Below are 23,835 nucleotides of genomic sequence, written 5' to 3'. Positions count from 1 at the left end.
TTGAACACAACCCTATATAGTTATATTTTAATTCCAAATATTGCTAGCCTGTCAATAAATCTCTAAATCATAATCCCTAATATTTATCTCAATGACCTTAAAAACGGCATCCTTTCATTGATGTGTCGAAGTAACCCTTTCGGTGAATATGTAAGCTTTAATTCAGAGAAAATTAAATTCCAGTGAGAAGCTTACATAATGTATTTTTCATTCAAATATATCCGGAGGAGTTTTAACAATAAAATATCGAAATTTTGTGTATTTACGACATCCAAATTACCTTGTCTATTAAAAACGTCCGTTTTAATGACATTTGAATCAGTCATACTAGCGATTCCGTAAACATGTATACGTCAATTTGGAGATAAATTAATTTTGGATAAAAGCCAAAAAGAGTCCAAATTTCTTATTAAAAATAGTTCATAGTATGGAAAAAAAGAAAATATGAACAAGCAAATATTCTGAAATTTATAGATATATCCAAATGCATAGATTGGTCATTTGGTATCGAATATAAAATTGTCGATACGACGACTATCTGCAACTAATCTTATTAGTTGTCGTTATGTAAGAAAAGAATGGTACTACAATATAATTAGTTGATGTCGTTGTAGTGGGCACGATGCATGATAATATCTTAGGAAAATGCTGGTCCATATCTAAGGGAACTTAATTAATTATTTGTGAAAGTTTTGGACCTACACCCCACTCCCATATATACTAGACTTATTTATTTTAGTTCGTATATATTTAGTAGCACTAGTATCTGTATATAAAAGAATTGCCAACTTGACCAAATAACACTGATTTTGTCATGTACAGTTGACCCCATGGTACATTTCATATTTACTGGAAGTCTTTTTTTAAAAAGGATTAACTTAGGTAATTTTATAAGAGATCGTATTTCCAATTTTCTACGTGGACTTATTTCTTATAAGTCTACGCTGTTTTTTATAACCAGAGGGAACATCTTTTTAGGTTCACGAACTTTGCCGAAATATCATTTTAGGCCCGTGAACTTTGAAAATATCATCTTAGGTCCGTCAACTATAACTTAATATCATTTGAGGTATTTTGAAAATTTTTGGACGAAAATGCCCTTAAGGTCTTCAAAAGGCAATTTGAACAATTCTTTCGCCACTCATCTTACGTCAAACACCTAGAGTCCAACAATTTTTTTTACTATTGTTTAATTCAATTACCATCCAAACTGGATTTAAATATAATTAAAATTTGCCCTAAAAAATAGTACATTTTTCAATTATTAGATGACCAATTATATAGGGATAGTGAATCGGGACTTAGATACTTTATTTTATTTTTTTAATCTTAACTGAATTTTAAGAACTTACTATATGTGATTTGTGAATTATATTTAGTTTATTTGTTTTAAAATTGGATAGCTATTAATTTGGATTGTCATTCGGAGTATTATTTATATGAATTTCAGAATGAGATCAATTACCATCCAAATTAAATTTAAATATAAAAATTATTGGACTATAGGTGTTTGATGCAAGATGAGTGACGAAAGAATTGTTCAAATTGCCCTTTGAAGGCCTTAAGGACATTTTCGTCTGAAAAAAGTTCAAAATACCTCAAATGATATTAACTTATAGTTGACGGACCTAAAATGATATTTTCAAAGTTCACGGACCTACGGCAAAGTTCGTGGACCTAAAAAGATGTTCCTTCTTATAACTATAAGCAGCATGCTCAAGTCATGATTTGATGGCGAACTAAAAATTCAAAAGTGCAAGTGAATTAGAGTCACAACAAAAACAGAAACAGAAAAAAAAAAAAAAAGAAAAGCAAAGGTCAGGACTGCCACAAACATCTCACAATCCTTAAAAAACCAAGAATAAACCAAAAGAAAGAAAAAAGATCAATCAAGAAACACACTACTATTGCAATCGATGGCCAAACAGCAAGAACATCAAAAACCAAACAAAATCTCCTAAAAAAAACGACTTAACTATCTTAGGACGAAGGGAATATAAAATATAGGTTTTCATAATATAAATGAGACCGCCATAATAATAATAGTATATCTCAATGATATTCTCTTGAAAATAATTTCAAAAAAACTAATCATATTTGACAAGTCGAATGGCGAGGGAGGTGTTAAAGGGTCATTATCTATTATGCTTTTATGTTTGATTCATACCCATTCATCACCTCAACATGTCATATGTTAATGTCAGCAAGAATGGTTCCTATAATTTTCTCTCTCTTTTCTTTTTGTAGAAATTAGTTTTTACAAATAGAGCAGAACAAGAATCCATTATAGTTAATTCTTCCACAATTATTGCCACCTTACATTTTCACTTGATTTATAGTATGAAATTTTATAATACCACAACACAAACTTCTTTGCTTTGCCACTTTAAGCCTCAATACGATTTGGTTAACCAATAATTTGTCATACTGAATAAATGTATCAAACAGTTCTTTTATAAACTTTTAACTGTTGAAATATCGAAAATCATGCACATAAAGTATATTTATTCATTAAACTCTTATTTATTGATTATATATGTTTGCTCATCATCCTTAGTGCTCACCAAAATTTCAATTCTCAGTATAAAATTTTGAATTCTACCTAACTAATCAGATTTTAATTTGCATAAAGAAACTTATTCCTCTCCTTTATCTCGTTCACCTCTCCTCTAATTTTTTTCTAAACATGTCACTAATTATCTACAAAGCACATACGGCTGAGAATTTAGCATATAATTAATTGCATGTTCATTTGTCTCGAGCAATGTGATAGTAGTATATAATAAAATAATGATATTCAGTGACCTTTTTCTTGACAACAAACGCCATCGAATTTAATTCTTCTTAAAATAAATATTACCAAACAATTAAAAAAAATACTCATACTTTTCCCAACATAGTTTGGTAGATATGTCCCGTGCTTAGGCCATCCGCATCCCTGTCTCAATACTGTCTCTTAACCGTCTCATCCCTTCATTATTCATGGGCCCCACTGCACCTTTTACCTCATCTCTTAACTAAGAGACAACACATGCATTTCTCCATCTCTTAACCATCTCATCCATTAACTATTCATTCAATTTCATTTTTTATTTTTATTTCCAACAAATTCAATTAACAAACACACACTTCATTAAATAAGAAATTTACAATTTAAAATCCTAAAAAATAAAAAAAAACAAATAATTAAAATCTTTAAAAAAATTAAAAAAAACATAATTTAAAATACTAGAAATTAAAAATCGCACACTTAAATTATAAAAAAAGTCAATTTTTTTTTCAGATTAAAAAAAATTAAAATAGTCTAAAATCGACGCCTACTCGCATAGCCGGCGAGTGGGCGTCACGCCCCAACCGCTGCTCGCCACGTAGCCGACGCGCATGGCGAGACAGCCCGCCAACCACCCCTCCCCCAGGCTGCGAGACGCGGCGGAGCACCCGCATCGAGACGCCGATGCGGATGCTCTAAATAATGCATTTCTCCGCACTTTAAATGTGAGGATGATATTTTAATTGGACTAACATTGGTAGTGATTTGGAACTCACGAATCACGATACTATCAAAAATTGAAGTAATTAAATAATCTTGTTAATATATATGCATGTTTCACATGAACTGTATAGTTTATATACTCCTATTTGAAATACTAATCATACGCTGGCATGATAAAATAGTATAACTGTATAAGGATGTAATTAAGTGAGAATTAAATTTTAAATAGGAGTAAAGAGCTAAAACCAATTTTTAATTACTTTCCTTTTTATTTTGGAATATAATGGTTTTAAACTTTAATTATATCACATGATAATCTTTTCTGGTTAATTTCTAACAAAAAGGAATTTAAGTAATTATTGTAATCAAATATCAATATTTTTTTATTTCTTGCCATTGGAACCTTCGATGAGCCTTAATTATATTGGATTATAGTGAAATCACAATCTGTGGCAAAATTCTCAATCGTCACTCAACCAAAATGAATGAAACGTACATACATCAACATTTCCTTCTTTTAAAAAACATTCGACCCAAATATCAATCGCATAAATCCCATTGTATTTTTGCAAAAAAAGAAAAAAATAAAAAATATAAAGGGTAATAGCCGCTTATACCACTACTTAGGATACTTTCTGATTTTTTCCATGAAAAAATTATTCAAAATCCAAAAGATCGTCATTTAATTGACTACTTTTGAAATCCACAGAAAAATCTAAGTCAGTGATATTTACGTAGAATATGAATATATATCGAAATCAAACATATATGCTGAAAATAACATCAAGTAGTTACTATCTTTCAATGCTTCGTTAGTTGTTTTCTACATTTGATACCATTCTCTTTGTGAGGTTGTAAGAATGCCGAATATAAGAATTCAAATGGCAAAAAATCCATGACCCCAAAGGCCAGTCACAAATTGTGGTTGCGTTTCAATTGCAAAAAAAATGATGTTGAAATTTGCAAATTGGTGATAGTTCGTAATCATGACGTATTTGGCTATTTAATTTTCTCAATTAAACTTATTGCGAATATTAGATGAAAGTGTAGAGCAAATTCACGAGAGGCAACTAAAATATAAAAAAGTATGTAAACACCAACCAATCCCCTCTATTCCCATCTAAAACAAAAATAAAGAAAATGTATGCATCCTAATCCATATAAATTTGTCCCTACACTCATATTATGAAATTGAAAATGTTGTATATTCGTCCTTGGTGATACTAATCTAATCAGAGTGGTTATATTTGTAATAAAATAAGATATGAGTCGCTTTTTAATAAAGCAAATATATAGTCATAGTGCTCCACTCAGAACAAGACATGCATGACTTATTTTTCTAAATAGGTAAAAGTCTTAGAAAAAAGTTTGTTAAAAAAATAGATAAGATGCAAAGAATTCCGATGCTTACCTTTACGTCGAGATGCATGTTCCTAATCTATTTATTTGTAGAAAAAAACCTCAATAAAACGTTTTTCCAGTGAAAGAAGAATTTATGTTTAGTCAGTTGCGGATGCAGAAAATAATGTTATAGGAATTTTACTATATTTTTTTATAATTAATATACTATATATTATGTATGAAAAAAATAATAAATCATATAAAAAATCACATTACAACGCACTGTGCAAAATATTTTTAAATATAGTTAATCGATCATCTAACCCATAGAATGAAATACTTCATGTTATAGGTGTGTGTTCATTTTAGTGAAGTGGTGATGATTGAATTCTACGTATTTTCATCGATTAAAAATGCTAGAGGGCGAGTTTATTAAATAGACACCATTGACTTTTATTCCACCTATTACTAGTAGTACACAAAAGATTCATTCTATTTTGCAAGTAAGTTTGTTTGTATTCATTAAAAAAAGTCAATAAATACAATAGGAACAAGTACAAATTAATGCCAACTTAATGAATCTATAAACCAATGAACTTTGTTAAAATCTTTCTTCACTTTTACTCTTTTTCATTAAAGTAATGTTACTACTTACTATTTTGACAAAACTCAACTAGACAAGATTGAATGGCATAAATCTTATCAACTTTTAATAATAGAGTGAGCTACATAAATGATATCTGAACTTGGTTGCACATATATATTTTTTGAATTTTAAAAATATTATGAATTATCTCTGGACTTAGGGGTAATTTCATTCATGGTATTTTTTTTCACTGTTTGGCTTATTTTTTCACCGAAAATATCCCTGACATGGAGGACATTTTTAAAATTTCATAAAATTGGGGTACCTAGAACTAAGTGTGATATTTTCTCTAATATTAGGTATGATATTTTTCTATAGTTTAAATGATATTTTTCACTTCACTTCATACATGATTTTGAGTGTGTAGTTAATTCCCACCAGTCAAATTTAAAAACGACGTGGCAAAATAAAAGCTGCCACAATAGCTCATTGTATCGAAAAGACGTTGTTTCAGATATAAATACTAAAAGGGAAATAAATCAACTCTACCAAATAAGTGAAACAATATTGCTTCTATATCAAAATCCTTTCAAGCTTCTTCCTCTATCTCGAAATTCTTGCATTGGCTGGTGTTATTCTAGCCACCGACATCGACAACCTCCCTGCCTCTGGTAGAGGTCAAGGCCGCCCTATTCAATGCCTCAGTCGACGACCCTCCTTGGCTCCCAGCCTACACACATTAAAGCCTCGGAGAATGCATACCTAAAATTCTATTCGTCCGCCATTAAATGACTCATTTTTCTTTTTTCAATCATCCACCAATAAATGTCCAATTTCACTTTTACCTATTTTTAGCAAGTGAACCCCACATTCTACTAAGTCACTCAACTCCCGTTTGATTATAAAATCATTATATAAAACTAGGACTTACATTCGACTAACTTTATTCTACCTATTTCTCTTTATAAAATTAAATAATTTCTTAAAACCCATTCCGATTGAAAATGAGAAATTTATTAGCGGACGAAGAGAGTACATCATTCCTACTTTTAAAAGGGCCGACTAATAAGTACACAAAAGAGGATTGGCCCAAGTAATAATTTCCATTCCAGTTATAGTAGGATAATTAGCACAAATGGGCCGGGCCGAACCCGAGAAAATGAATTCAATAATTCTCAAATTAACATATACTCCAATGTTTTTACCAAAAAATAAACAAATCTACAAACAATTAATAATATTAAACTCCTGCCTCTCACTCACTCGCGTCTACTGCACCTTCCATTGTTCTCGCCGTGCTCGCCGCCGCCGACTGCAACCAACAGCCCCTCGCCAGCGCCGTCACATTTCCGTCCGTCCGTCTTCAAAAGTCCAGCTCGTGAGCAGTCGCGTTGCCTCAGTAGTCTCCGTCGCTCATCGTCGACAGCCACCGGGCCGCCGTCGCCCTTTGTTTGTTCGAATTAAGGTCAGATCCGAATTCCCCCAATTTTAAAATCCCTAAATCTTAGATCAAATTTGCTTCTGTGTTCAAAGCATGAGTGATCACCTAGCATAAGGGGGCTAACTAATGTGGAATCTTCAAAACACAAAATGGAAAATGCATTTGCGAACAGCTTGCGTTTCAGGTGTTGGGAATCTGAAAATTAGAATCCTATAATGCGTTTTCCTTAGTGTTTAGCTGGAGCAGAATGCCGTTGGGTTCGAGATGCCCTTATTAATTTCTTCTCTGGGATTTTTTTTTATCGAATTAGAATATGTATTTTTCATGCATGTTCATTAGTCTGTGGGCCTTTGATGTATTCGATGCGGTTTAACTCATAATTGAAGTTTAATTGCGTGATCTCGTGGGAATTCAATAGAAATTCATATATTAGTGAATGAAGTATGGAATTTTCTTGAGACATGGAAGGATACATTTGGTACTGATAGCTGAATGCAAGCTGTGTTCTTATTTCCTTTTTATATGAAATTCAATTTATTAGATGTTTTGGATTTAGGATTTTCTGTTTCCTCTGTGTGTTGATTTAATTGTTTGTGCTAGGTCTGAATTTTGGCCATGCCCTAGAAAGGTCATTTAAGCGCGATGAGTCACACATTATCCTGAAATTTATTGTGCGTGGTTGAAAGTAGTGGAAACATGTTTCTTTTTAAACGTGTATGGGGATCATTAAGTCGTTTAGAATGAAAAATGGTTGATGTATATGGTGTGCTGTTTCAGTTTGCCGGTTGTCATGGTTGTGAATTTGTGATCAAATCCCTATAGTGCGAGTATGTGTAGTATATAGTGAGATTGTAATAATGTTTGCCATACATCTTGGGACTTCATTGAATTCGTCGAACATTAGAACCATCTGATATTGTTTTACATTATGATTCTGTTGTCATGTGCAGATCCATCAAATCATAACCCGATTTTTCCAACTAGGATCCTACCTTAATATGGAATGGAACATCTAATTTAATTTACTTTACATTTCAGAGCTTGTGTTTGCAATATATTCGTGTTCTAGATTCATGTTATTAAAATTCTTGACAGAAGCTGTCATTTTATTGGTGGGATCTTGAGGGATGTCGGCTCAAGTTACACCTGCTAAGAGGCCACTAGACCAAAGTCCTACAGATGGAAGTGGTAGAAGGAAGTGGCAAAAATCAGCAGCTTTGGGTTCTGGTGTTGCACCATTTAATGCAACACCTAGCAAGGTTATACGAGTACTTTGCCCAGCTTCCAAAATTGGTGGCATGATTGGAAAAGGTGGCAGCAACATATCTCAAATACGCCAAGAGACTGGAGCAAAAGTCCGCGTTGAGGAAACAGTCCCTGGTTGTGATGAAAGAGTCATAATTATAGTAGCTCTAGATAAAGCTAAGGAAATGACGAGTGAGCAGGTTAAGGATGAAAACGAGGAGACGAAAATCCCTGAGTCCGATGAGAACCGTGAAGAAGATGGGGAAGGAAACAAAGAGCAGGATGGTCCAGTTGATGACTCTAAATCAGATAAGGACAAAGAAAATTCAGCTGTTCAGAAAGCTTTGCTAGTTGTGTTTGATAAAATGGTTGATGTGTTTGCTGAGACTAAGGAAGGAGAAGAAGAAAGTAAAAAACCATCTTCATCTGTTGTTAGGCTACTTGTCTTCTCTGGTCAAGTAGGCTGTTTGTTAGGAAAAGCTGGCAGTGTGATAAAACAAATGTCATCTGAAAGTGGAGCGCAGATACGAATTCTTCCAAAGGATAAACTGCCTTCTTGTGCATCTTCTTCTGATGAATTGGTTCAGGTACTTCCATCTTCGTTGTATTTGGCGCATTTTTTGACACACAGCTAACTGCATTTCAATTTTCAGACTGCTTCCACACTCGTTACCATGTGTACGTATATGTGCAAAATGTACTTAAATATATTTGTCATGGACATCATGTAGTGATGAATGTTATTTTGACAAATTTGAGATATAAATCCATGACTAAGATCAAGATCTTAAAATGCAGCAAGCTTATCAATCATTGCTGAATTTTAAATAACAATAAATACTAGCTCCGTCCACAAATAATAGTCATGCTTTTCATTTTGGTCTGTCCACCAAAATTAATCTCTATCGATTCATCAGTGCGGGTCCCATTTTTTCCACTATGAATACTTATACCTCTATTTTCCTCTATCCCTCTTAATTTACCAATTTTGTATTAAAACTTGTGCCATCCACTACCAAGACTATTTTTCGTGGACAGAGGTAGCACATGGTTAAATACGAAAAGCTTTAAAAACATAATTATCGTTTGATGATTGAGTATAGTTTGACATTGCATTCTCTTTTGCAGATATCTGGTACTCTTGATGCCATCAAGAAAGCTCTTCTTTCTGTTTCCCAACAGCTGCTTGAGCATATTCCTAAGCATCAGGATCCTTTTCCGGTCAAGCCATCTCATTCCTTTGATACTCCTAGGCAGGATAGGTTCCCACCTCCGAATCGTCCATTCCATGGACATGGAGCACCCTATCCATCTGGATTTCATGATGGTGACAATGGCATTCCTGGTAGAATGAATTTTCCTCCTGAAGTTATAACTTACCGGGTACTGTGTAATGAGGAAAAGGTGGGTGGTGTAATTGGAAAGGGAGGTTCTATCGTCAAAGCTCTTCAACATGAATCTGGCTGTGATATCAAGGTTCTAGAGGGTACAGGTGACGCGGAAGATCGCATAATTATCATATCTGGTCCTGCTGTATGTTTTTTATTCTTCGCGTTGTTTACATCTCTAAAATTTCACATACTCCTTACTTTCACTTTTGAACTAATAAATGTAAGAGGCCCAAAATGATGGCTGATTTCCAATTAATGTAGCACCTGGATGATGGAATATCTCCCCCACAAGATGCGGTGCTTCGAGTGCAAGCAAGAATATTTAGGTCTGCTCCTGAAAGCAAGGATAACACCATGCTTGCGAAACTCCTTGTCTCATCTCATCAAATCGGATGTCTTCTTGGTAAGGGTGGTTCAGTCATTGCTGAAATGAGAAAGTCAACCGGAGCTTACATCCGTATTCTTGGTAAAGACCAGGTTCCAAAGAATGCTTCAGAAAATGAGGAAGTTGTTCAGGTATGCATGACATGAAACCATCAAACGTCCTTGGAACTTGCATATGATTAATCTGAATAAAGGGGGTGAAAACATTGTAGGACTTTTATCTGACCTTTATTTTTGCTTCTGTCATATGAAATTGTAGGTGAGTGGAGACTTTGAAGTAGTTCAAGAGGCTCTTATGCAGATAACAACAAGGTTGAAGAACCATTTCTTTCGTGATGCATTTCCACCTATGGTTCACCATCCAAACCCAGCATTTATGGAGCAAATGCCCCCGTTTCCCTCATACGTGGGAAGAAGAGAGTTTTCGCCTCCCGGAACATTCTCTAATCGAGGTCCACCATTTAACAATTTTGATGGTCCTGGGGGCCGTCCTCCAGTTGGTGGCTTCCATCCACATGATGATCGCCCTCATTTTGCTCATGATTTTCCAAGGTCAGGGATCCCTCCTCATATGTCTGAAAGAATGCCTCCTGGAGCACCATGGGGAACCCAGGTATAAACCTATGAGATCTACGATTGAACTACATAGCAAACTTGCAGGATATAGATTTACCCTGATAAATATTATGTGGTGCATTTTTTTTTGAGCGGGATGCCTTTTAAATCTTCTAGCCCTTGGGGGCATTTGTATGTATGCCTATTGCTAAGTGGTGGTGGAAAACCATATAACATCACACTATTTATTTACTCATTTCGTAAAATGGCGGGTTGCAGGGACCAATGGAAGGACCTGGTGCTATGGGATTTCCAGACTATCCAGGTGGTCCTCAAAGAAGACTTGGTGGATTTGCAGGGTTTGTACTTCTGGAGTGTCAATGTTATTGTGTTTGAATTTACTTTCTTGGTTTTGTATTTAGTTGTTTAGCTTGCCATTGCAGTGGAAATCAACCTGTTATCACAAGCACAACTGTTGAGGTTGTTGTTCCTCGCTTTGTTATTCCTGCTATTTATGGAGAGGAAGGTGGGTGCCTTAGACAAATTCGCGAGGTATGCATCTGAAGAAGGCCAAGTTTGGTTTTGCTTTTCAATTTGTTAACTGTGACTAAAATATTACTGCAATATGTAAAAGCATAATATTTTGTGCATAAAGAAGCATAAACATAGAAAAAGCATTGCTTTATGGTTAAAAAGGCATATCATAGAGAAATAATTGTTTTGTGAGTAAAAAGCATAATCCCCCCTTTAAAAATTCAATCTTGATCATCCAACAATCAAGATCTATGGAAATAGCTGGTCTCGGTTAGTAGAATAATAATGGTTTTTATTTGATCATTCCGCTATATATGTACACGCATATTTGAATAGATGATGGATATTCATATCAATATATTTCATTGGCTCATTAGATGAAGTCAAAGTTCAGAACCATCAAATTTTCTTGTGTTTTGTGTTTTATCTTATCAGATTTCAGACGCAAAAGTTACCATCACCGATCCTAAACCTGGGGCATCAGAAACCGTGATCATAATTTCTGGGACTCCCGAGCAGACCAATGCTGCACAGAGTCTAATTCAAGCATTTGTAATTTGCGAGACTGAAGCAGCCTGAATCGTTGATATCATGGTATTACATTTGTAATACACATAGACTGTTCTAAGCTTTTGCCAGATTATGGCCTTGCCACTAATCTGTACTTGTTTTTCAGGCTGTAGGAATCTACTCCATGGATGGTGCGAAGCAAATGTGGTGATACTTGCAAATTTTCGAAAACGTTAGAACAGAAACCAACCTCTGTTGCTTCAATAGAATAGGATACTACATATCTGTGCATGCTTGTTTATCTTTACCCTCTAACATGCTGTGTAGTGTTAGTTTCTTTATCGCGTTACATTATGCACATAAGGTAGTCGACATCGATGTATTGATGCTCATATTGTAGCCTTTATTGGTTTAAAACTAAGCTTATCTCATTCAAATGGGCATACAGTTCTCATATGGTGATAATTGATCTCTACAGAATCACTAAATGCTGAAATGCAGGTAAATAATGTTTGGATCTTGAACTCATAGATTGAACAGGATCTAGCTCTACATGTGCTCTATTCATGAGCTCGACTCTGGAAAGGCTTGTACGTCTTCACGTCGTCGGCGAGCCCTCGCACGGATCCAGCCGCCGCGATGAGTGACACAATCAGGCAAGCCCAGCTGAGGATCTTCAGCCACACCCATCTGCTGGAGTACTTGGGCACTTTGGCCTGCGCAATGTGCATCTCTATGGGGAAGTACACGGTCAGAGGGTAGAACGAGGCTGCTCCGATGAGGCCGAGGAAGTGGTTGAAGAAGGGGAAGATCATTGCAATCACTGCTGTTACTATCACATACACTGATCTCCACACCAATCTGAACACATTGAAGTCGTAAACTCCGCACAGAGGAACACGGGCCGCGTAATCTTTGGTGAGCATCTTGCTTTCCGGCCACTTCTGCCTGCAGCGACTCTCCACGAAGCCGAATAAAGGCTGCGCGAACACCTGTTTCGCGAATGATATGGTGAAAAATTGATGAGATAAAATACGAGATAGTTTATAGTTTCTTAGGGTTCCTGTTTTTTTCGTGCTACCTGATAAGCTCCGATGAGATGGACAGCGATGCACATGTTGGCGAAGTCGATAAGTCAGAAGGGCTCGTAGAAGCCAAACACAGTAAGGAAGTTGCCGGGAGCGTTGTTTCCGAAGGCGGCATAGCCGAGGCAGCCGCAGAGGACGTAGAATAGGGTGGTGGTTGCCACACCTATTAAAGAAGCCTTCTTCATCACCACATTTTCCGGTGGTGGAGATTTCAGCGTGTCCTGTTAAATACAATAAACCCCAATATAAAAGATTTTAGAACTTCTGATTTTAGTAAAATCATAGTAATAATTAATGTAAGATCGTTTGATGAATTATACTCTTTCCGTCAATATATGCATTTTTCATTTTCGTCTGTTCCATAAAAATATATGTATTTCATTTTTAGAAAGTTATATCAATTTAATAATATATGTCTCACTATCTATTAGCACTACTTTAACTACTATTTTCACCATATCTCTTACTTTATTAATTTTGTCTTAATTCACATGTCATATTCATTACTCATGTTTATGTGACGAAGAGAGTATTTGGATTCAAGCTATAGTATTAAATGAGATAACGAAGTGCAGTTGAGAAGACACATTCTCTTTGAATTAATAGGTTGGGAATTTGATTCACTATGATGATTCAGCTATGGATTTAATTTGTAATTTTGGAATACACTTTTCAGATATGAAATTGTATTTTCTCAAAGTGGTGGGGCTTTCTAATACAAAATAAAACAAAAGAAGAAAGATATGGTCCATTTGGGTATGGAGCTAACACACATGCTATAAAAGTAGAATATGAAAAACTAGTGAGTGTTTGTGTATGTATCCCTAATTTGATTTTATTCCAATCTTTTTTATATATTCTATGGTCATTATTCATTCTTGTGTTTTGGTGCCAGAGATTTCACATGCACAGTGCCAAACCAATTTATAAAGCTGGACCATAGATCACATTATTATTATTATAAGAAATTTTACTCTATATTTCAAATACAGTAGTTTTGAAATAAAAATAGGTTCCGTTACTAAAGTCAACTATGAAGAAAAAACAGCGTATTAAATAGTGTCCCAGAAAAATATGCGAAAAGATTGATTAAAAAGAGAGACAAATTTATATAGGCTGTAAAGTATGGGTGTATTTATTTATTTTGAGTAAAGACACATGACATTAAATGTGGATATATCTAAAATTTAATGGCTATCCCATTACTATAAGTCTTTGTGCTACAACACACAGTGTAAACATGACTCGTGTCCCCCTTCTCTGTCCCTTATTTTGTATGTTTCACTTTATAATATTTTTTAAATAAACTTCTTCATATGTTTGATTTTATTTTTATAAAATAATTAGATTAATAAGGGAGCCACGTGTCACGTATCAAATGTATCAAAAAGAAAGAAGAAAACATAAGTCACACAAGATTCAATCATGATTGTGTTGAATATTTTTGACTCATAATCCTGCGGAAATTAATTAAAAACATGTGGACAGCCATAGCTTATGCAAAAGCACATGAAATTATGTTGGATTGGTACACCTATCATATCCTTGTCTTTGTCGGCGTTCGATTACCCAAAATAATACGAGATTAAGGCCATCCACAACGCTGTCTCTATACCGTCTCTTAAACCGTCTCTTAACTACTATTTGAGCACTATTTGAGGGCCCCACTGTCCTTTTTTCCTCCATCTCTTAACTAAGAGACGGAGGCTGCAACGCTCCGTCTCTTAACCGTCTCTATACCGTCTCTTAATTACTATTCATTCAATTTAATTTATAATTTTTTTTAAAACCCAATTCAATTTAAACAAACACACTTTATTAAAATTAAAACAATATTACAACTTAACATTAAAAAAGCGAAGACATAATTAAAATTCTAAAAAAATAAAAATGACATAATTTAATATTCTCCGCCAAAGTTTTCCCAAATGTGCTCAATTAGATCCTCTTGGAGTTGGGTGTGGGCGCTAGAGTCGCGTGTCCTTGCCCGAATAGCCAACCGTTCTTGTATAGATGGATGCGCTCCACTTCGCGGCGGACTACTTGCAGTTGAGCTTCCGGGGGATTCGGGGTCGAACCAATTTCCGGCATCGGGTCCTTCGTCTCGGACAATCATGTTGTGCAAGATTATGCACGTATACATGATGTCGACCATGCTCTCCATGAACCACGAACGAGCCGGGGCTTTGATGATGTTGAAGCGCGCTTGGAGAACCCCGAACGCCCTCTCCACATCCTTGCGCGCAGCCTCCTGCTTCTGCGCAAAAAGAGCCTGCTTTGGGTTCGCTGGCCTGCCGCACGTCTTCACGAAGGTCGGCCACTTCGGGTAGATGCCGTCGGCGAGATAGTACCCCATTTTATACCGTCGGTTGTTGGCGACGAAGTTGATGGCCGGCGCTTTACCATCCAAAACTTCGGTAAAGAGGTCGGACTGTTGGAGCACGTTTACGTCGTTGTTCGAGCCAGGGACCCCGAAGTACGCGTGCCAGATCCAAAGTCGGTAGTCGGCAACGGCCTCGAGTACAACGGTTGGGTGGGTGCCTTTGTGGCCGCTCGTGTAGGAACCCCTCCAAGCCACCGGGCAATTCTTCCATTGCCAGTGCATGCAATCGACACTGCCAAGCATCCCGGGGAATCCGTGCACTTGTTCGTGCAGGTTGAGGAGGAACTGACAATCCTCCGTGGTTGGCCTCCGGAGAAATTCGTCACTGAAGGCTGCCCGGACGCCTCTGCAGAAGTTGAGCAAGCACAAGCGCCCAGTACTGTCTCCGATGTGCAGGTATTCGTCGAATATGTCGGCCGTTTGTCCAGTCGCAAGCTGCCGGATGGCTGCAGTACATTTCTGCAGCGTCGTGTGGCTGGGACGACCGACCGCGTCGAACCCTTCTCGGAAGAACTCCTCCCTGGCCGCCAAAGTATTCGCTATGTGGAGAAATAGCGGTTTCCGCATGCGGAAACGGCGACGGAAATAGGTATCTCCCCAAATCGGGTTATCGCAGAAGTAGTCGCGTACTAACCGTGCGGCGGCTTCCTCCCGGTTCCGATTGATGTACTTCCGGGAGCGTCGTGGGGGTGGTGCGGCTTCCTCCGCCTCTCGTCGTCGATCTTCTTCGAGTGATTGTTCCATTAATTGGCGCATTTGCTCAAAAGGATCCATTTGTTTGAGTTGATTGAAGATGGAAATTGGAGTGATAGAGAGGATTTGAGAGGAATAGATGTGTGTTTGTGTTTGAAATGAGTATGGAATAGAATTATTTATAGAGTAAAAAAATTAAAAATTTAAAAAATGAAAATAAATATTTAACGGTAATATTACCGTTTGAAAAAAAAAATTTTTTTTTTTATTAAAAATCGATTTTTTTTTAAAAAAAAATGAATTATTGCGTCATCAGTGACGACGCCCACTCGCGGGCCAGCGAGTGGGCGTCACGCACGCATGGGGACGTGCCACGTGTCTCGGGCGCGTGGCGAGACAGCTCGTCTCGTGTCTCTCCGAGACGAGCTACGCGACGAGCCGGTCGCGAGCTGGAGACGAGATGGCCGCTGCAATGCGTCTCGCGGGGGTCTCGTCTCTCCGAGACGAGACGCGAGCCCGGCGCGAGACGCGTTGTGGATGGTCTAACTGATTCGAGGTTAGTTAATTTTATCACGAAAAAACTAAGAATACTTATATGTACATTATCTATGAATTACGTATAGCATTATATCCACACAATTAAATACTCCATCTGTCCCACTTTAGCAGTTCCGACCTACCATTTTTGGGTGTCCCGCTTTAGGAATCCCGATTAGAATATCCATAAATGATAATAGGCTCCACATTCCACTACTTATCGAACTCTACTTATCTATTCCATCAAATCGAACTCTACTTATCTCGATATTGTTCAAGATTAAACTGATTTAAGATTATTTCATTAGGAAAAAACCAAGATTAATCATATATGACATTTTCTCAATATTAAATATAGAATAGTATCCTTTCAGTTGAATAACATCTGTGAGAGTTAATCATATCTAATCCATTAAACTAAAACCACCAATCCCAAAATTGTTTAAAATTGAAGCGACTGGATATTAATTTTACCAAAAAAGGGCTAAGACTAAATCGTAGCAACTCAACTTAATGACGTTCATAAAATTTAATCTTATCTAATCTATCAAACCGAACACTAATCATGCATATAGTTGCGTAATTAAATTGGATTGAAATGATAATGGAAGAAAAAAAGACATGCCTGGATTTCAATTAGGACAGTTGAATAAGCATAGGCAAAAGCAATGTCTCCAATGGCTTGAAAGCTATTCCACACCTTTTCTGAGCCGCTTGTGTCCACTCCTACTCTCGTCCCTGTTAGGCTAGTCTCCACATGCCCTCCACCACCTATTTTTCAATTTTAAAATAATTAATTTCAATCAAATAAAATTTGAAAACGATATAATTTTCATAATGCATAAGATTTTGACATAGAGATGTTGATTGCCATAACCTTTCGGTCGCAAATTCACCAAGCACATAGTTTAGCCAAAGTCTGATAAATCACAAAAGGTTTGAAAATGAAATATTAAATCATGAAGTTTTATTTCGGCAATTGTCTCATACATGCATAAAATGACATCTTTTGTGGTTTTCTAAATGACGCCATTTCATTTATATAAGTATTTTTTCTTTTAATGAAGCAACCTTGTTTTGAGTAATAGCAAAAAAAATGTTTTATACGGATGACAAATTAGAAAAATTTGAAACTTTGTGATTTAATATTCTATTATCAAACCTTGTATGTGAGACCGGCATAATTTGACCAAACTTTGTGAATGTATGTGCTCGTGAGAGAGAACCTGCAAGCTTGGCAATGGAGAGGGCGAGGCCGATGGAGGAGTAAGCGAAGGACATGACGGCGGCAACTATAGATAGCCAGGAAAGCTCATGGAAATTGGGTATTTGGCTCAAAATCAGCTGAATTCCAGCAAATATAGCCATGAATGGGTAGTTTGATATTGAGCATTCTGCATTATGTCCTTCCTTATGAAAACAATTTGACCTTTTCACAGCCCTAATTAACAAAATTAACTCATTCAATCATTAAACCTAATTAATTTATAAAAATTATATTGGAAATATACTCACACCATACTAATGGAAACAGTAATTGTGTATCCAATGGTGACCCCAACAAGATTCCCATACTGAGCCAGTCCACATAGCTGAACTTTGTAACCACCTACACATTATATAATTAAAATAATTAATAGTTATTTTTAGTTCATAAATTTTGATTAAAATTTAGTCATTCACATGATTTAAAAGAATAATATTCTCTTCATCCACCATCCAACCATCCATCTGAGATTGACACGAATTTTAAAAATTACCTAAAAGAATTAGTGAAATGCATACCTCATTTTATAAATAATTTTTATCTAGGGGAACTATTTACTAAATATAGAAAAACAAAATTAGACATGTAATGATAGTCACATACGTACCAAAATGATAAAATAAAGAATTTAATAGAATATTAAAATATGAAATTTTAATTAGACATTATTTTGAATAAAACGACATTATTTTGAACATAAAAAATGTGAGATGCAAAAATTTGAAATTATCTTATTCAACATTTCATTTTAAAATAACTGTCCAGAATTTGATGAAATTTTGTAATTTAGCTATTAATCATATTTATTGCTACCAAGATTTATTAGTAACATGAGAAAGAATAACCAATACTAAGAAGTTTGAAATTGAAATGTAAAGATACCTAAGTGAGAACGGACGACGTCCATGTAGGTGTAGTTGCGGCGGCCGTCGTGGCGGTACGAGTCGGCGAGGAAGGTGGAGGTCAAGTAGGTGATGAATGAGAACGCCATCAGCACGGCCGGCCCGGCCACCCATCCCAGCTGCGCTATCGCCCACGCTAACGACAGCACCCCCGACCCTATCACCGCCGTTATTATGTGTGCGCTTGCCGTCACCACCGTTCCTATTTTTTTTATTGATAAATGAACATAAATTAACTAACTATGTCTCCTGTCTCTCTTTTTATTTTTTTATTAATAAATAAAATAAATAGAAATTTAAAAGTCGTGTAAAAATTTTAGAATTCAAACATTAACCACTCTACCTGTTCTTCGTTGACGGCCGTCGTCGTCGAAATTCTTGTTTGCTTCGCCATTTTCTATGTACATAGAGTTCTTCTCGAGCTCGTTTGCCATTTTCAGTGCGTGTGTGTGTGAGAGAGAGGAAAAAAAAGGGAGAGAGATTAGTGCATGAGACTATGAGAGGAGGTTTGGAATTTGGGATGGATCTTGAAATTTGATATATATAGAGTGGGGAGGGAGAAATGGTTAATAAATGGAACTAGTAGGGAAGAGGTGGTTTATTCGTATTGGATAAATGCAAATTTGGATATATTCGACTACTTTTATTTAATGATCATTTATGTGTGAGGTCTTGGGATTCTATGCACATAATAATTTATGTTAAAATTAGAAATATTTATTGACATTAAAGGATGCGACTTAGTGACCTATTTCTTGTGTCACAATTCATGCATTAAATTATAGTACTATACAATTGGTTTTTAGAATTTATCGTCACTTTTATAAATTTAAAAGTAGCTTACATAATTTCTAAAATGATTTTTTAAATAAAATACTAATAAAAATATCGATACAGAAATATATCAAATGATTCGAAGCCAAATATGATAAGAAAAATAGTAGCAAGATTTGGTAAATGAATGCTGGTCTTTATCAAAACGTATTTGATCAAATTTAAGTATATTTTAAATAAAATCGGTGTAATATATATACAATTTTTAGATGATCGAGCACATACGAATAATTGTTGCAAGGGGTTAATATAGTTTATACACACAAAAAACACTCATGCACTGTTTCAACTAGTGAGGTAAGTCAAAAGAAGAAAGGAACAAGAATAAAAAGTTTTATATGTGTCATTACCAAACTATATATACTTAAAGACAAATTAAAAGTCAATCGACGTGTTGCTCTAAGCAGAATTGTTTTGGTCTCGCACATGCATGTCTTTACCACCAGCTTGCTTAAGCCAAAGATGCAACATTTGTTATTATTATTTTATTTTATTTTATTTTATAAGAATATCTCAAACTTATAATTAATGTAATTAATTCTATAAATTACACTCAGTTTGAATTGGTTATTATAATAATAACTTCATATAAACGATGCACACATGTAATTAATCATATACTAATTAATAATTTTACACTTATAATTCAAATATGAGCCATTTGTTAAAAAAAAAATTTGTTTCGGGCTGCCTAGATTATTAGGCAAGCCACATGGGAATTGATTTCATGGAGTGGGGGAATTCCAACCACCAAGATTAAGACCAAGTTTTACGTTTATGATTAAATCCATAATTCGGCTAAATTTAGTGACATTACCAACTAATTGCTCTAAAATTATACTAAAATATATAACACTTTCTCCAATAACATTTTTATTTAATAAAGATAACATACATCTACGGAAGACTTAGATTTTAATTTAAGATTAATTAGTTGCCCTTCATGTATTTATTTATTTTCCCACGGCATGAGTGTGTTTATTTGGGTTTTTGTGGTATTTGTTGTTTTCTTTCATTTTCAACTTAAGGATCCCACAACATTTGGCATTTTGTTAGGTACATTGAAGGCGATATATGCATAAAAACTATTCTTTAATAATTAATCGTGATTAAGAGAACTCAAAGTTTGTTCCTTAATCATTGCAATTAAATGTATATGATTAGTTCCTGAGCTTACGCAGAACTGAATTTTTTCAGAACAAAGATGAAATAAAATAATACTACCACAATCACGAAATTATTCAATAAAATTGCTGGATCTCTACCATAAATATTCATTACTTGAAAATAATAGTAAATACTTTTATTCGAAATAAATTTCTATGTCATCCAACGCCTATGTGTACCGAAAGGTTGTTAGGGGTCAAAATAAAATTTCAAAAAAAAAATGCAATTACCCAAATGGAGTATTATAAAAACGTCGATGAGATATTTGAAATAAAGAAATGTTTCATTCCACCCCTATTATTTCATGTTCACGTCATAAAGTGACGAAGTATTATACTTCCTACACCCTAAAAAAAATAGATAAACTTGTAAATGACACATATTTTAACGTGCAACTTGTAAAATAAGAGAGATATGATAAAAAATGAGAAAGGGAAAGAGAAAAGGTAGTAGAAGGAGTATTAGTGGATTACATGATCCACATTATTAGTGGTGTGTAATTAGTTAAAAACTTTCCATATTTAGAGTTGGTATAATTTTGGGGACGACTCAAAATGGTAAAACTAATATATATCAAAGCCTCAAATATGAATATTGGACTTGAAATAAATATTTGTGTAGTCGATTATACCTTAAAAGATATTATGTCACGGATTATGATAACAACTATACACATAGTTATTTCACAAGACAAAAAATCAAACTAATTATAGTCCCTCAATGTTCTAGTGTAGGTTACGTACAATTACTATTATAATGTCACGAATATAGTTTACAAAGAATATTAACGAACGAGAAATCAGAATGGATATATGTAAGAAGAAGGGTAAGAAAGGGTAACATAACACTAGATCAAATTAAAAGAACCGAAAATTTAAGTATCCATCAAACAGTAAAATAAATTAAGATGATTAGTGTTGATTTATTGATTTAATAATAATACCCAAGCGTATTTGAAAATAGATTTCAATGAGTCATGCCATTTACACCTTATTTAGGTAGTAAAAGTTTGGTGGTGCAGAGCAGTCATGTATTTCCAGGTCCATCATAGACATATCTCCAAATGGGATTTCAATGTAGTGACTCGGGCCTTTTTTAATAAAAACCCGTGTTCACTTAACTGTGGCTGACAAATTAAATGGAACTTATTTTTGGCAATAGGCTCACTGAGTGTATCAAGTACTCAGCCCTGCATGTTTCTTTTCTAACGTGCAGGTTGAACGTGTATGAGGAGGCGAAGGTGTTGGGAAATCACTAATAATAAGTAGTTAGGTAGCCTAAAGTAGTATGTCTTCATACGTACTATTTTGTCTTGGACTCTTCCGCTGCAATAGGATTATGTACTAGGAATTATGAACCCAGTCATTATACTCTGATTTTATTTTGACTATGTATCATTTTTGCCTTCAGAATTAATGTTTTGAGTTTGACTTATCCCTTATGTTGTTCATTTCCATTTGAGACTATTTTAGCCACATACTAGGGAGTTGTGGTCGGTAATATAATGCAAAAAAAAACCAATTTTTAATAATTCATCCACATTAAGAGAACTCAAAGTTTGTTCCTTAATCATTGCATACTAAAGAAGTATATGATTAGTTCCATGCTTATGCAGAACTGAATTTGTTCTGAACAAAGATGAAACAAAATAATACTATCACAATCACGAAATTATTCAATAAAATTGTTGAATCTCAACCATAAATATTCATTACTTGAAAATAATAAATTAAATACTTTCATTTGAAATACATTTCTATTTCATCGAACACCTATGGGCTATGTGTATCGAGAGGTTGTTTGGGTTCAAAATAAAATTTCAAAGAGAAGTACAAATTACCCAAATATTATAAAAACGTCGATGAGATATATAAAATGATGTTATATTTCATTCAGCCCCTATTTCATATTCACATCATAAAGTGACGAAGTATTATACTATGTCCTCAAAAAATAGACAAATTTGTGAATGATACTTAATTTAATGTGCAATTAGTAAAATAAGATAGAAATGAGTATAAGTAAGAGAGCTAGGGAGAAAAGGTAGTAAAAGTAGTGATAGTAGATTATGTGATCTACATTATCGGTGGTGTGTAATTGGTAAAAACATTTCATATTTAGATTTTGGTATAATTTTTGGGGAAAATTCAAAATGGTAAAACTAGTTTTTTTAGGATGAAGGTAGTATATATCAAGCCTCGCATTTGAACATTGGACTTTAAATAAATATTTGTGTAGTCGATTATACCTTATGGCCATGTTTGGTTGCCAGGATTCTATCTGGGAAAGTAATCTGATTCCTTACATTTTAAATTCTTGTGTTTGTTTCCGTTTTTAATCAAACTGGGAAAGTAATCAAAATCCTGAAACAAGGAAAGTTAGTTCGACTTTCTAGGATTCTGAATCCTAACTTTTCTTAGTTATTCTTTTTCCCAGTTTTAGGATTCTTACATATTTAATGCAATATAGTATAGTTTTTCATCATCATCATCATCATCATCATCATCATCATCATCATCATCATCATCATCATCATCATCATCATCATCATCATCATCATCATCATCATCATCATCTATTACAATGTTTTAAAAATAATTTAAAAGTATAAACCATACTTAATTTCAGGATAATAAATAATTATAATTCAAATTATCATAATTATAACTATATTATTAATATTTATTTTTATTATCATAATAATAATAATAATTTATTAAATAATTAAATATAATTATAATTATATAATAATTATTAATTTATAAATTAGTAATTAACAATAAAATTGTAGTGAAATTTTAAATTATAAAATTTATTCAATTAAAAATCAAGTAAATATAATGATAATAATAATAATAATCTTATTTATTATTATATTATTATATATTATGATGTATAATCCATATTTAAACTATCCATCGTAATAATAAATAAAATAATATAATTATTATCATTTGTAATTAATAATTTATTAAATAATATGTATTATTATTTTTTATAAATAAAAAATGATAAGTATATTTTTAGTTTAGTGTTTAAATCAAATATATACTTTCAAATCTTGATATTTTCCAAACACGGGAAAGTAAAATTATTAGAAATCATATTCCCGGGATTCATTTTCCCATGATTCATTTTCCTTGCCAACTTTACTTTCCCGCCAACCATACACATAATATTTCACGAGACAAAAAAGTCAAACGAATTATCGTCCCTCAATGTTCTAGTGTAGATTACAATTACTATAATGTCACGGATATACTTTTTCAAAGAATATTAAATCACGAGAAATCAGAATGTTTTTCTCGTAGAAGAAGGGTAACATACCAAAATGAAAAAACACTCACGATAATTAGCACTACATCAAAAGAAGCGAAAATTTAAGTATCCATCAAACAATAAAGTAAATTAAGATGATTAGTGTTCATTTATTAATTTATTAGTAATACCCAAATAGATTTCAATGAACCATGCCATTTACACC

At 34.3% G+C, this 23,835-nt stretch overlaps 2 protein-coding genes across 4 annotated transcripts; one reads left to right on the top strand and one right to left on the bottom strand.

The window, feature by feature from the left end:
• Positions 1 to 6,647: 6,647 nt before the first annotated feature.
• On the top strand, positions 6,648 to 11,917 carry LOC121761995 (KH domain-containing protein HEN4-like). Of its 2 annotated transcripts, none has more exons than XM_042157716.1 (9): positions 6,648 to 6,885; positions 7,960 to 8,693; positions 9,235 to 9,639; positions 9,759 to 10,013; positions 10,141 to 10,494; positions 10,716 to 10,795; positions 10,880 to 10,988; positions 11,406 to 11,564; positions 11,647 to 11,917. In XM_042157716.1, the coding sequence occupies exons 2-8, from the start codon at positions 7,989 to 7,991 to the stop codon at positions 11,547 to 11,549; spliced, it is 2,052 nt and encodes a 683-aa protein (XP_042013650.1). In that variant the 5' UTR covers positions 6,648 to 6,885; positions 7,960 to 7,988; the 3' UTR covers positions 11,550 to 11,564; positions 11,647 to 11,917. The 2 variants fall into 2 exon arrangements, with proteins under 2 accessions (XP_042013650.1, XP_042013649.1); XM_042157715.1 differs by having other exon boundaries at positions 7,957 to 8,693.
• LOC121761996 (amino acid permease 6-like) lies at positions 11,887 to 18,935 on the bottom strand. Of its 2 annotated transcripts, XR_006042144.1 has the most exons (7): positions 18,694 to 18,933; positions 18,331 to 18,552; positions 17,697 to 17,790; positions 17,408 to 17,622; positions 16,807 to 16,952; positions 12,562 to 12,789; positions 11,887 to 12,472 (listed from the first exon to the last, which is right to left on the bottom strand). XR_006042144.1 is itself a non-coding variant. In XM_042157717.1 (6 exons), the coding sequence occupies exons 1-6, from the start codon at positions 18,782 to 18,784 to the stop codon at positions 12,616 to 12,618; spliced, it is 942 nt and encodes a 313-aa protein (XP_042013651.1). In that variant the 5' UTR covers positions 18,785 to 18,935; the 3' UTR covers positions 11,887 to 12,615. The 2 variants fall into 2 exon arrangements, 1 of the variants encoding a protein (XP_042013651.1); XM_042157717.1 differs by having other exon boundaries at positions 11,887 to 12,789; positions 18,694 to 18,935.
• Positions 18,936 to 23,835: the final 4,900 nt, after the last annotated feature.

This window comes from Salvia splendens, chromosome 13 (genome assembly GCF_004379255.2).
Source record: "Salvia splendens isolate huo1 chromosome 13, SspV2, whole genome shotgun sequence".
Classification (NCBI taxonomy): domain Eukaryota; kingdom Viridiplantae; phylum Streptophyta; class Magnoliopsida; order Lamiales; family Lamiaceae; genus Salvia; species Salvia splendens.
This window is presented reverse-complemented; position numbering and strand designations above follow the sequence as displayed.